The sequence below is a fragment of the Pleurodeles waltl genome, chromosome 10 (assembly GCF_031143425.1).
Source record: "Pleurodeles waltl isolate 20211129_DDA chromosome 10, aPleWal1.hap1.20221129, whole genome shotgun sequence".
Classification (NCBI taxonomy): domain Eukaryota; kingdom Metazoa; phylum Chordata; class Amphibia; order Caudata; family Salamandridae; genus Pleurodeles; species Pleurodeles waltl.
The window spans coordinates 897,053,586-897,067,096 of NC_090449.1; the positions used below are offsets into that span (position 1 = coordinate 897,053,586).

General features: G+C 45.3%; 1 protein-coding gene across 1 annotated transcript in view; it reads left to right on the top strand.

Annotated features, from left to right (window-relative positions):
- Nucleotides 1–9,922: 9,922 nt before the first annotated feature.
- LOC138260834 (ranaspumin-like) overlaps nt 9,923–13,511 on the top strand; it is a 55,573-nt gene continuing 51,984 nt past the window's right edge. Inside the window, exons 1-2 of the mRNA XM_069209259.1 lie at nt 9,923–10,082; nt 13,072–13,133. Of these exons, the coding sequence (XP_069065360.1) occupies nt 10,034–10,082; nt 13,072–13,133 (111 nt within the window). The 5' untranslated portion in view covers nt 9,923–10,033. The remainder of the gene's footprint in view (nt 10,083–13,071; nt 13,134–13,511) is intronic.

Sequence of the window (13,511 nt, forward strand, 5' to 3'; positions counted from 1 at the left end):
AAAACTGATGCTCACCCTATACCCAGGGCAGATGAGCTAATGGATACACTTGCTTCTGTCAAGTATCTAAGCACTTTTGATTTAACTGCAGGGTATTGGCAGATTAAATTATCAGAAGATGCATTTCCCACCATTGTAGGGCACTATCAGTTCACTGTGATGCCCTTTGGTTTGAATAATGCACCTGCCACTTTTCAGAGGTTAGTGAACACAGTCATGCAAGGTTTGGCAGCTTTTAGGGCAGCATATCTAGATGATATATCTGTCTTTAGCTCCACCTGGAATGAGCACCTGGTCCACCTATGTAAAGTTTTGGAGGCCCTGCAAAAGGCAGGCATCACTATCAAGGCTTTAAAGTGCCAGATAGGGCAAGGGAAAGTGGTTTATCTAGGCCACCTGGTAGGTGGGGAACAGATTGAACCACTGCAGGGGAGGATCCAGACCACTATGGAATGAGCTCCCCATACAACTCAAACCCAGGTGAGAGCCTTTCTAGGCCTCACAGGGTACTATAGGAGGTTCATTTAGAACCATGGCTCCATTGCAGCTTCCCTTAATGACATCCCTAGTAAGAAGATGCCTAAAAAGGTATTGTGGACAGCTAGCTGTCAAAAGGCTTTTGATGATCTAAAACAGGCCATGTGTTCTGCACCTGTCCTAAAAAGCCTTTGTTACTCCAAGAATTTCATAGTCCAGGCTGATGCTGCTGACTTAGGTGTGTGGACAGTGGTATCACAGTTTAACACTGAGGGCCAGGATCAACCTGTTGCTTTCATCAGCAGGAGGTTGACCCCTAGAGAAAAGCATTGGTCTGCCATAGAGAGGGAGGCCTTTGCTGTGGTCTGGGCACTGAAAAAGGTGAGACCATACCTGTTTGGTACTCATTTTATTGTTCAGACAGACCACAAACCTCTATTATGGCTTAAACAAATGAAAGGTGAAAACCCTAAATTGTTGAGGTGGTCCATCTCCCTACAGGGAATGGACTATACAGTGGAACATAGACCTGGGAGTACCCACTCCAATGCAGATGGACTCTCCAGATATTTCCACTTAGACAATGAAGATTCATCTGGACAAGGTTAGCCTTATTGTCCCTCGTTTGGGGGCGGGGGGGTTGTGTAGGAAAGTACCATCTTGCCTGGCATGTTACCTCCATTTTTACTTGTGTGTCAGTTTGTTTTTGCCTGTCTCACTGGGATCCTCCTAGCCAGGACCCCAGTGCTCATAAGTTTGTGGCCTAAATGTGTTCACTGTGTGGTGCCTGACTCTGTCACTGAGGCTCTGCTATCCAGAACCTCAGTGCTTATGCTCTCTCTGTCTTTAAAATTGTCACTGCAGGCTAGTGACCATTTTTACCAATTCTGATTGGCACACTGGAACACCCTTATAATTCCCTAGTTTATAGTATCTAGGTACCCAGGGTATTGGGGTTCCAGGAGATCCATATGGCGTGCAGCATTTCTTTTGCCACCCATAGCGAGTGCCCATAGGTAGTGCCACTGCAGCCTGAGTGAAATAACGTCCATGTTATTTCACAGCCATTTTACACTGCGCTTATGTAACTTCTAAGTCACCTATATGTCTAACCCTCATCTGGTGAAGGTTAGGTGCAAAGTTACTAAGTGTGAGGGCACCCTGGCACTAGCCAAGGTGCTCCCACATAGTTTAGGGCAATTTCCCCTGACTTTGTGAGTGTGGGAACACCATTACACGTGTGTTCTACAGATAGGTCAATACCTATATGTAGCTTCACAATGGTAACTCCGAATGTGGCCATGTAACATGTCTAAGATCATGGAATTGTCCCCCCATCCCAAATCTGGTATTGTGGTGCCAAGCCCATGCATCCCGGGGACTCCAGCATGGACCCTGGGTGCTGCCAACCTAGCTCTCTGGGGTTTTCACTGCAGCATACCGTTGCTGCCAACCCACAGACAGACTTCTGCCCTCCTGGGTGTAGGAAGGTAGCCTCTTTCTAGCCTTGTAACCCCCACTTTTGGCCTGTTTGTGAGTACATGTCTGTAGGAGGCTGGCCTGGCTTATAGTGGGTACCTTGTGGTACTTACACCTTGTGCCAGGTCCAGGTATCCCTTATTAGTAGAATAGAGGTGTTCTAGCAGCTTCGGCTGATAGAGGTAGCTATAGCAGAGCAGCTTAGACTGAACTAGGAGACATGCACAGCTCCTACTATACCACACATATCATATAGCACTATATCATAAGAAAACACAATACTCAGAGTTACTAAAAATAAAGGTACTTTATTTTAGTGACAATATGCCAAAAGTATCTCAGAGGATACACTCCCTTAGGACGTAAGTAATATACACAAATTATATGCACACAAACCAAAAACAGGTAAGTAACAGTTAGAAAAGCAGTGCAAACACTGTAGAATCACAATAGACTGCAATAGGGAGAAATAGGCCTAGGGGCAACACAAACCATATAATCCAAAAGTGGAATGCCACCCCAAACCTAGTGTAGTGTGTAGAGGGTCACTGGGAGTGTAAGAAAACACTAAGGGTGTCCAATATAGCTCACCCCAAGACCCTGAAAAGTAGGAGTAAAGTTACCCTACTACTCCATAAAGACAGTAAAGTCGAGATAGGGGATTCTGCAAGGACAACAACTGCCATCAAAACACGGAAGATGGATTCCTGGACCTGATGACTGGTAAAGGAAGGGGATCAAGTCCAAGAGTCACGCAAGTGTCCAGGGAGGGCAGGAGCCCACTAAACCCCGGATGAAGGTGCAAAAGGGCTTCCTCTGGGTGGAAGAAGCCAAAGATTCTGCAACAACGGAAGGTGCAAGGAACTTCTCCTTTGGTCAGAAGATATCCCATGGCATCCTGGAGAATGCAGAGTTGTTTCCGTGCAGAAAGACCACAAACAAGCCTTGCTAGCTGCAAGAGTTGTGGTTAAGGAGTTTGGGTGCTGCTAAGGCACAGGAAGGACCAGGAGGTCGCCCCTTGGAGGAGGAGACAGAGGGGGCACTCAGCAACTCAGAGAGCCCACACAGAAGCAGGCAGCACCTGCAGAAGTACTTGAACAGGCACTTAGAAGATCTGAGGACAGCGGTTGACTCAGAGTCACAATAGAGGGTCCCACAACGTCGGAGTCCAACTCAGCAAGCTGGGCAATGCAGGACAGAGTGCTGGGGACCTAGGCTAGGCTGTGCACGACGGAAGTCTTGCAAAAGTGCACAGAAGCCCGAGCAGCTGCAGTTCACGCAGTACACAGGATTACTGTATGGCGTGGAGGGGCAAGGACTTACCTCCACCAAATTTGGACAGAAGGGTCACTGGACTGTGGGAGACACTTGGACCCAGCTCCTGTGTTCCAGGGACCACGCTCGTCAGGATGAGAGGGGACCCAGAGGACCGGTGATGCAGAAGTTTGGTGCCTGCGTTGGTAAAAACATTTCTAGATAAGATATTCAGAAGACAGTCTTTGTACATTTTAAGGGACATATACAAGCTTTTGTTGGGGTTCTTCTTCATGCAAAATAGCAAGGTAAGTGAAGGTACATTTCTGGGATAGAACAGAACTTACCACTAACCAGAGTCCAAATAGAATTGAACTTTGTTTCAGTGAAGAGCTTCACTATTCAGTTTTGAATGATTTGGCCAATGTAGCCCATTGACAATTAGGGGAGTGAGTGTGAAGAAATATTATGAAGTCAAATACTTATTCAACTAATAAGCATCTAAGGCTAATAGGGTGTGATCTCCAGAGGGGATAGAGGGAGGACTAAGCAATCAATGTCAGGAAAGTTAAGACTGACCTTGAGGAGAGAAACAAAATGGTCACTTAAGTAGCAATTGATATTTTATTCCTAGCAGTGAAATAAAGTGTTGGAAGGTGGTTTATTAATAAATGCAGGTAGGTACGCACAGCTAGCAATAAGGCCACAATCACATATAAGGTCCAGTCAGAGTCTCTATAAATTAATCTTTGCTCAACCCTTGGTAGCTTGGCTGCGAGGAGACAGGCTGTAAAGAATTTAAAAACACCAATACATTAAATAAGTGATACGCCACGCACGTCTTCACCATGCCGCCGCCACCCTCCGCGCTCTCCTGACTGCCTTCAAGCCTCCCCGCAGACCACCCGCGGACCCTTCTCCTGCCGGAACTGCACCTTTACCAGCCTCCACGTCAACAATCCACCCACCAAGGCAGGACGCAACCATCTCAGATGTATCCACCTCAACACCTGCTCTGTCCACAAGCACTCAGTAGAGGTATGGAATCTACTCGACTCAGCCTCCCCAGATGTTGCCTTCCTGACCGAGAACTGGATGAACCCATCCTCAGCACCTGACATCACCATAGCCATCCCGGATGGCTACAAGATCACCCACAGGGACCGCTCCAACAAACCAGGAGGAGGCATCACCATCATCACCATCATCTACAAGAACACCAACGACCAACACTGAAGACACCCTCAGCACCACCAAACGCCTGCACTTCCAAATCCACACTGACGCAAACACCACTGTCTGAGGGATCCTCGTCTACAGGCCACGACAGCAGTTCAGCCACTCCATTGCCGACATCATCAGCACTCACGCTCTCACATCCACTGACTACATATTCTTCGGAGACTGAAACTTCCTCCTTGAGAACACCAACGACAACAACACCACCACCCTGCTCGACAACCTCTTCAACCTCCGCCTCAAACAGCTCGTGTCAAAACCAACCCACTCCCCAGGACGCACACTCGACCCTATTTTCTGTGCCAGCTATCACGTCTCTTTCAGCCACACCATTGAACTCCACTGGACAGACCACCACTGCACCCACTTCTCCCTGAAGAAACCCACAACACACCACCACCTACAACGGATCCCCCACCGCAGTTGGAACAAGGTCACCGAAGACCAAATTATCGTGACCCTCTCCCAGAACCCACCCATCGACACCACTGACACTGATGCAGCTGCCCGCAACTTCAGGCAATGGGTCAACACCTGTGCCAATACTGTTGCCCCAATCAAGAATCCCTCCAATAGAAGCACCAACAGAAAGGCCTTCTGGTTTACTGCCGACCTCCACGAATCTAAGCAAGGCTGCTGAAAACCCGAGAGAAAATGGCGCCAAGAGCAGACTCTGGACAACCACACAGCCTTCAAAAACGCCATCCACAGACACCACCAACTCATCCGAGCTGCCAAAAGAACCGCTTTCCAAGACCGAATCAACAACAACACACACAGCCACAAGGAGCTCTTTAAAGTCGTGAAGGAACTCTCCAACCCCAACCCCAGCTCCAATGTCAATGACATCCCACAATCCCAAGACCTCTGTGACTCTCTAGCCTCCTACTTTCACTGCAAGACTGCAGACATCCATGACAGCTTCAGCACCCAGACCCCCCCGCCAACCACCAACACCACAGATTCACCTCCGACCAACCTCCTGCTCTACTGGACTCCCGTTAATGACACCGACACATCAAAATCATGAACACCATCCACTCCGGCTCTCCATCTGACCCCTGCCCTCACCCCATCCTCAACAAAGCAAGCTCCGTCATTGCGCCCCTCTTCAACTACTACATGGCCCCGCTCGCTAACATCACCGATCCTACAACCTCAACATCATCTCATAAGCTGATGATACCCAGCTGATCCTTTCCCTCACCAAAGACTCCGCCAAGACCTACCTCCACGAAGGAATGAAGGTCATCGCCAAATGGATGAAGAGCAGCTGCCTCAAACTCAATTCCGACAAGATGGAAGTCCTTATCTTCGGCTCCACCCCCTCCACATGGGATGACTTCTGGTGGCCTGCCACTCTATGAACCGCTCTGATTCCCACCGACCATGCACGGAAACTAGGATTCATCTTGGACCCCTCACTGTCCATGACCCAGCAAGTCAACGCCATCTCCTCCTCCTGCTTCAACACTTTCCACATTCTCCAAAAGATCTACAAATGGATACCCACCAAAACTAGAAGAACAGTCACCCAAGCCCTCATCAGCAGCAAACTGGACTACGGCAATGCCCGCTACGCAGGAACCATGGCCAAACTCCAGAAGAGGCTGCAGCACATCCAGAATGCCTCCGCACACCTCATCCTAGACATCCGCCACCACTGCCGCATCACAGACCACCTGAAAAACTTGCACTGGCTCCCAGTCAACAAGAGAATCACCTTTAAACTCCTCACCCACGCTCACAAAGCACTGCACAGCACCTTGCCGCTAAAACGTGGAACACACTTCCCACCCACCTGCGCCAGACGAAGGACATCCTTACCTTCAGGAAACTTCTCAAGACCTGGCTGTTCGAGCAGTAGCAGCACCTCCCTCCCCCTAACCTTCTCCTCCCTCACCTCCGCAGCACCTTGCCCCCTCATGGGTGAGAAGCGCGCTTAACAAATCCCCTGATTGATTGAATGATTAATACAAACCGACACCAGTTTCTAAATATAGCTTATATTTTTATGAATAAAATGACACCAAAACAAGTCCAATGTAGGGAACTGGAGTTATGAATTTGTAAAGAATAGATCAAACAATGTGCTTTCTAGTGCCTAAAAAACAACAGTGCCAACTGAGGACATCTGGCCACACTTGACTGGTACCAAGTCACAATTTGAGGCTGACCGCAATGGAGCCCAACTCGGATATGCGGAGCAGGAGGCCTCAGTCAAAGTTTTACCTTCTGACTTATTCGTTTTTCTGGAGCTCTTCCTCTCCTTTTGGGGTGAGGCTCCTCATCAGCCCAGGATTCTATACAACGTCATCGACTTGGCTAAGTGTGAGCTCCTGGTCAACTCCTGGAAGTCTCATTGTCGGGAAAAAGCTCTGGAGTTTGTGTGGGGTGAACCTGAAATTCAGGCAGGGTTGTGGCTTGCCTCTCCTCAACAGGTCCGTCACCTTATGCAGCCTTTTTCCAAAATTGCCCGACAATTCTGGGTCTCCTTCTAGAAGTTCTCCTTTGGGTCTGCAGTGGTCCACAACACCAACCCAAGGGTCTAGAAACTCTGAGATGGCCCTTGAGATGTTGGGACTACATTTCCCAGAATGCACCTGGCAAAAAGTCCACTTGAAGCTGGACAGCTGGGTCCTTGTTGGTACGGAAGTTGCAGGTGACGCTCTTCTAAACTATTGCTTTCAGGGAGTCTACTCCTTCACTTCTGGAAGTCAGGACTTTGTCTGAGCTGTAGTTCCTCACTGTGTAGCAGATGCAGTCAAGCAGAGTGAAGTGTTTTGTGGTTTAGACCAGGGCTCCTGCAGGGCAGTCCTTCTTCCCTTTGTAGTTGCAGACAGTGATCTGAGTTACTGGGCTACTCTCCCATACTTATTCAGTGTTATTGGGCTGACAAGCAGGGGGCACCCCTGGCCAATGGGGTGCCGGCTGTCACACTCTGGGGTAACGACTTCCTGTGAAGTGTGGCAAAAATCAATCCCGAAAGCACTATTCTTTCAAAATCCAAAATGGAGAAAGTCTTGCCTTGGCGTTAACCTATGGCTAAGCCAATCCACTGGTGTGGCCTAATTTCCGTAACGTTCCCCTTCCAGCCCCTCTGCTAATCTATTTACTGGGATCCCGTCCAGCTGGGGTGGCAGGACTTGAAAGTGATTCTGGGTCTTGTCCTAACTATGATCTCTACCCACCAGATGTATCTTTGTCTCAATGCAGGCCTCTTCACACCTCATTAAGGGACTGATTTAGGTCTTGTGAGAGAGAAATACTCAATCACAACCAGGACGGATATTCCGGCTGCCGTATTACAATCCCATTATCTCCTTTGAAGATCGTAATATGGTGGATGGCATATCTGTCATGTTTGTGACAGAGTATCACCTCTGCCAAGACCTAAACGAGACCTTAAGGCAGCTTGGCCCAGCCTGGCAGAGGATGGACAATCAAAGAAGAACTGCTGGAAGGCTGGATGTTGGTTCATCAGAAAAGCGAGTTCTATTGCTTCTTTTCTGTGGTAGTTGTAAGAAATTTAACAGTTACAAGTTGTTGGATGTATTCTATCATTTTAAGTCTAATAATGACAGTTATAGCTCTTTCCTAGCACTAATTATACTTTAATAATGTATTCCCATTTTAAACTATGGAGCTCATGTACTACAATGGGAAAACTAAATTGGTGTTTTTTCGTTCACCAAGGCATATAAAACACATTTCATAATGTTCCTGCTTATTGTTACAAGGCACCCTGCCCATGGGGCACCTAGAGGAGACCTTAGGGGTGACATATATGCTGAATGAAATAAGGTAGTTTGAAACTTTGGAAGTACTTTAATTCCAAAGTCGAATTTGTATATAAATTTACTTTAAAAGCAGCCTGCTAAGCAAGACTGGCTTTTAAAGTGACAGCAGGGCACACAGCAGTGCACACTAAGTGCATTAAATCTGCTGGGCCTCTAAACCTACACACTCTACTATATACTAGGAATGTACAGGTAGGTTGTCATGCCAGTTATAATTATGACTACTTTCCATACACCTTTAATCAGAGACCAGGCCCTGGGTCTGGTTAGCAGAGCCCAGTGCACCCTCAGAGTCAGGAAACCAGCATATAGTAGTCAAAAGTGGCGGCAAAAAGTGGGGGGACACAGCAAAAAGCTCTGGTTTCTCAAACATAGATTATGAGGTGGCCCTGGAAGAAGAGTCTAAGTGCTACCAAAAATATGTGGTCTCCCAAGTTGATGCTGGTCAGCAATCAAGCTTGTCCTGCATGCTTTAGTAAAATTCAGCAAACAAAGAGAGACGGTTGGAAAGACCCAGTGAAATGTCTCAAAAAAAGCCATGAAATATGACAGGGTGGGAGTGTGTTACTAGGACAGGTAAGAATGGATGGCAAGTATGAGAATGAAGCAGAGGTATCCCGACGTGGATGAAGAGGTTGTGCAAGTAAGTAGCAGTGCAAAATAAAGTTAAAAAACAAATATATTTAATCACTAAAAAGTGAAGGAAACAGGAGCTGCCATGTGAACGTAGTTAAATTGAGGTAAGGGAGTCTCTAAATGCCTGATCTAAGCATAAGTGCACAGGCAAATTACTTTCGTGAAATCTGTGCATTTTATATTGTCAAGTAGTCATGTTTTTCTTTTCTGGTATGATCAGAAATGCAATAATGCTTATTTCAGTTCTTGCCATAAAATCCCACATGGGAATCAATGATTTCTAAGTATGGGATTAAGCAAATGGTCAGAAGATATCCTCTTTTGTATTAATGAATGCAGTTGGTCTTTGAGGGGCACATGGTTTGCTGGTGCAGGAAATAACACTCTCATATCTTGTGACATACTATGATGTATTTAAATATGTATTGAGTAGCAGATCACAGCTATTGGGGCTTCCATTCTAGCCCTAAGGAAGGGGCAGTTTCTAAAGTAAATCCAACAAAACATATGTCACTACATCCGGCATAATTCAGACAGAATGATTGAAATAGTTTATCCAGAGAGAAGTCCTTGCTGCAAGAGACTTTTAGACACTAAGGCTGGTTAAGTGTGGTGGGTTTGGGGCAGCTAGTGAATCCTTTACAATGATTTTGCTGCAGAAAATGTATGCTTAATCACTAACAAATAACAATCCCGGAAAGTAGAAAAACACACACCATCCCACATACATTAGCTGCTAATGCAATTGATTACTTAAGAAAACAGGGGGGTAGAAAGAGAAAAATAATACCATGTCTGTTTGTTTTTAGATTTAATTCCTTCTTTGACGAATAATCTGTTATTCCTTATGCATAAGTGCTTTTTCCACAGGGAACAACAAATATAGACACGAAAGTCACACCTGAGGTTTCCCTAGTTGAAAAGGGAACAAAAGTGAGTGAAACAGGCACCTTTTAAGTTATCCTCACTTGAGCGCATTGGCAAGATTGAATCTGATAAAGTGGTCATTTGATCTATGGTGTGATGTTCTGGGAGGACTCAGAGGCGATGCTTCCAGTATAAATGTAGGTGCCCTGCATTGATGGATTCACCAAGAGTTGGAACAGAGTATTGCTGCCAAATACTCAATATCATCTCATCTCTCAGTCATGAAGATTGCTGTGGTGTTCCTGCTGGTGGGCGTTAGCACTTGCTATGGTAACTAACTTATATTTCACAGAGTGCTTTGTAATGGTAATTAAACGATGGTCTTCATTTAATTGTCTGTTAATGTGTTAACTGGCACCTTCTTTTACCTCCCACGCCTGCAGTTCCTAACAGAGTAGATTTATTGAACTTCCAAGGAAGTGGCATCATGCAAGTTGAATGATGGGAATTCGAAACATAGTAAGCGGGGGATACTGAGATTCACACCACCCATAGCATTACATGTTCACCAGTACAGCTCCCTGTAGTTCAGGCTTGCTGCCAGTGTCTGGTGCACTGGGGGTGAACTGTCAAGGGTTGCGCCCAGAGAGAAAGGGTTCCACATGCTGCAGGTATTTGGAGGAGAAGGTTTGCAGTTTATTTCCCATTTCCAGGAGTTACTTTCTAAATTTCAAACAGGCAGCAGATTTTCTTGAAACCTGTCAGAAAATGACGGCACGGTATAATTGTCATAACTGCATCCAGACCGGAACAGACCGTGTTAGTCCGTACTCTGCAGCGTTCTGTTTAGAGGTGACGCAATGCACCAAGAAACATATATCACAGCCTGGGAGAGTTATTCCAAGGAGACAGTTCTTTGGTGAAGTCTGTCCGAAGGTGGCAGTCAGGATTAGTATACATTTCTAAGCCCGTACAGACATTTTAAGCCTAGCTCCTTGCCCTGACGCCACCAATAGCAAATAAGAGGGAGATCAAGGGCAAAAGGTAGAATGAGAAGTCAAACGTCCGATGTCAGGGATTAGAAGGTGTGTGATGTCACTTTATATCTAGTATTTTGGTGAATTGATATCCACAAAAGGGTTGCATGTGTTCATGAAGAAAGTATGTAGTATTGAAAGGGCTAATGGCAGATTCATAACTAACTTGCATAGAAACCCAATAAACATAAGGCCCCAAAAAGGCACATATACCAATTTCTGAGCCAATAAATTTGAATCTGATTATATGACGAAAGGTCCACATGCTCTATAAAGCCATAACTTCCAATATATTGAATTGATTATTACTAATTCTATAAGGATGCTAAAGTGATCCTAGAACTGATAATGGATAGTATATCCAATGTGAACAGCTGCTTTTATCATTAGGCTTACTTCTTACCCCTCAAGCTTGTTATTAACTCTTGCAGCCCTTGTTACACAGGATTTTACTGAAAGTGGAGTTTCCAACTGAGTTCCATGTTGCCAATTTCAAACAAATTCAATGATATTTTATGGACAATAAACAGGAATAATTCCAAAAATGTTGTTGTACTTTATGGAATCAAAACGAATGATCTGCATGCACAGTGTCTATTCCCCAATAATTATGATATGAACTGTAGTTCAGAAGCAAATCACTCAAATGATCTCCTACAGAATATGTTATCACTACAGGCTCTATAGAAGTATCACTTCTATTCAATCATGCATCCTTTTTACATTTAGAATAGCTTTAGCAGCTAACTGTTACATACATTGTTTTCAAAATAATGTTTGTGTTATAAAGAATGTTTTAAGCCGACCAACTGATGTTATGACTTGACCTCTAATGCTTTTAGAAGGATAATGCTGTTTATATTCTGGACCAATGTGTGTATATAAAGATTGATACATCAATTCTAAAATTAAGTGAGTGAATGTGTGAAAAGAAAAATATATGTTGTTGACTACACAAATCTATTTGCGTTCGAGTATTTGAACAATACCAGTGGCAACACATTGTAGACTGAAGTCTTGTGTTTATATTTTTGTTCTAGGTTTTGTTCGCCAACATGGTGGTCATGATTATGTTAATCAAACCGAGGATAGTACAGTTCATAGCATAAGGGGAGCAGTTCGGCCGTGGTCAGATGCGGAAAACCGGGGGTCTCCCGCCGGTTTTCCGCTGCCCGTGTGAATCCTCCATGGCGGCGGAGTGCGCTCCGCCGCCATGGGGATTCTGACACCCCCTACCGCCATCCTGTTCCTGGCGGGTCTCCCGCCAGGAACAGGATGGCGGTAGGGGGTGCCGCGGGGCCCCGTGCAGTGCCCATGCCAATGGCATGGGCACTGCAGGGGCCCCCGTAAGAGGGCCCCACTATGTATTTCAGTGTCTGCTATGCAGACACTGAAATACGCGACGGGTGCCACTGCACCCGTCGCACATACCCACTCCGCCGTGGGGAGGGGTTTCCCGCTGGGCTGGCGGGCGGCCTTCTGGCAGTCGCCCGCCAGCCCAGCGGGAAAGCCTGAATGGCCTCCGCGGTCTTTTGACCGCGGAGCGGCCATATGGCGGTTCCCGCTACCGCCGCCCGCCTCACTCAGAATCAGGCCCAAAGTGTCTTATAATAATGACTGAGGTCCTCAAAGTAAATGCATGCACTAAAAATCAAAATCTAATCAAAATCATATTAGAGGAAATCACTGAAATGATCTCTTACAAGTTATTGTGTCACTGTTGGTAACACAGAAGTAGCTCTGTGATCCAGTTACACGTGCTTTGTGCACTTAGAACAATGTTTTCAGCTGAATGTTAAGTCTTTAGAATAGTACATTTGGTGTTCTGTCATTCCTAAACCCATAAAGTGGAAATGGAGAGATTGAAGAATAGTGTCAGAATCCCATATTTTTTTATGTAGTGTGGGATAGTTCATAGACTTTATGTCTGGCCAATGGAGATGCTCTGTTGTATAATTTAGGCTCATTCTATTTGGACATAACAATCTTATGGCTAATATGGCAATTACCCACTTGTCCTACTAAGTAATCTTTGGTCATTACTGGTAATGGCCAAAGATTACTTAGAGGTGTGGGACTTTTATAACTTTACTGCTTCAACGTGATCTTGAAATTGAACAATGTATTGTCTGTATTGTTTTAAAGTATATCCAAAGCAGTATCTGAGAGAGTGTAGGTGAAAGGAAAATATATAACGTGCTTACAAAAAATGTAATTGGCTTTATCCGACACTGCAGCATATTTCTGAGAGAGGCACTTACACGCTTTTATTATTGTTTCAGGTCATGTACGCCCACCCAGTGGTGGGAATGTCCCCAACACAAACTGTCTTGAAATAATTCTGGTAAGTTCCACCATTTAAAAGGTGTTGCTGAAAGCAATACTTGAAAAAAGTGAACATTTTAAATTAGTGTATTGTGTGTTAACTAATTTGTAGCTTCTATCGGGATACATTTTTGTGAGATTTTAAGTTCTGAACTGTTCGGGAGATCATTTTATAAGTAGCTCCATGCAAAGAGGGGAGTGTTCAGCGAAGCCTATTAAGTGCTATCACATTTGCTAAGAGTAACTTCAATGAATAACATTCACTGAAAATGAGGATATGTGTCCTAATACAACATTCTCAATAGTGAGATTTTGATGTAGATGTCCATATAAAGTGTAAACCCTTTAAGAGTTTTAGGAAGGATGTATTTTACCTAATGTGTCACATATGCTTGCT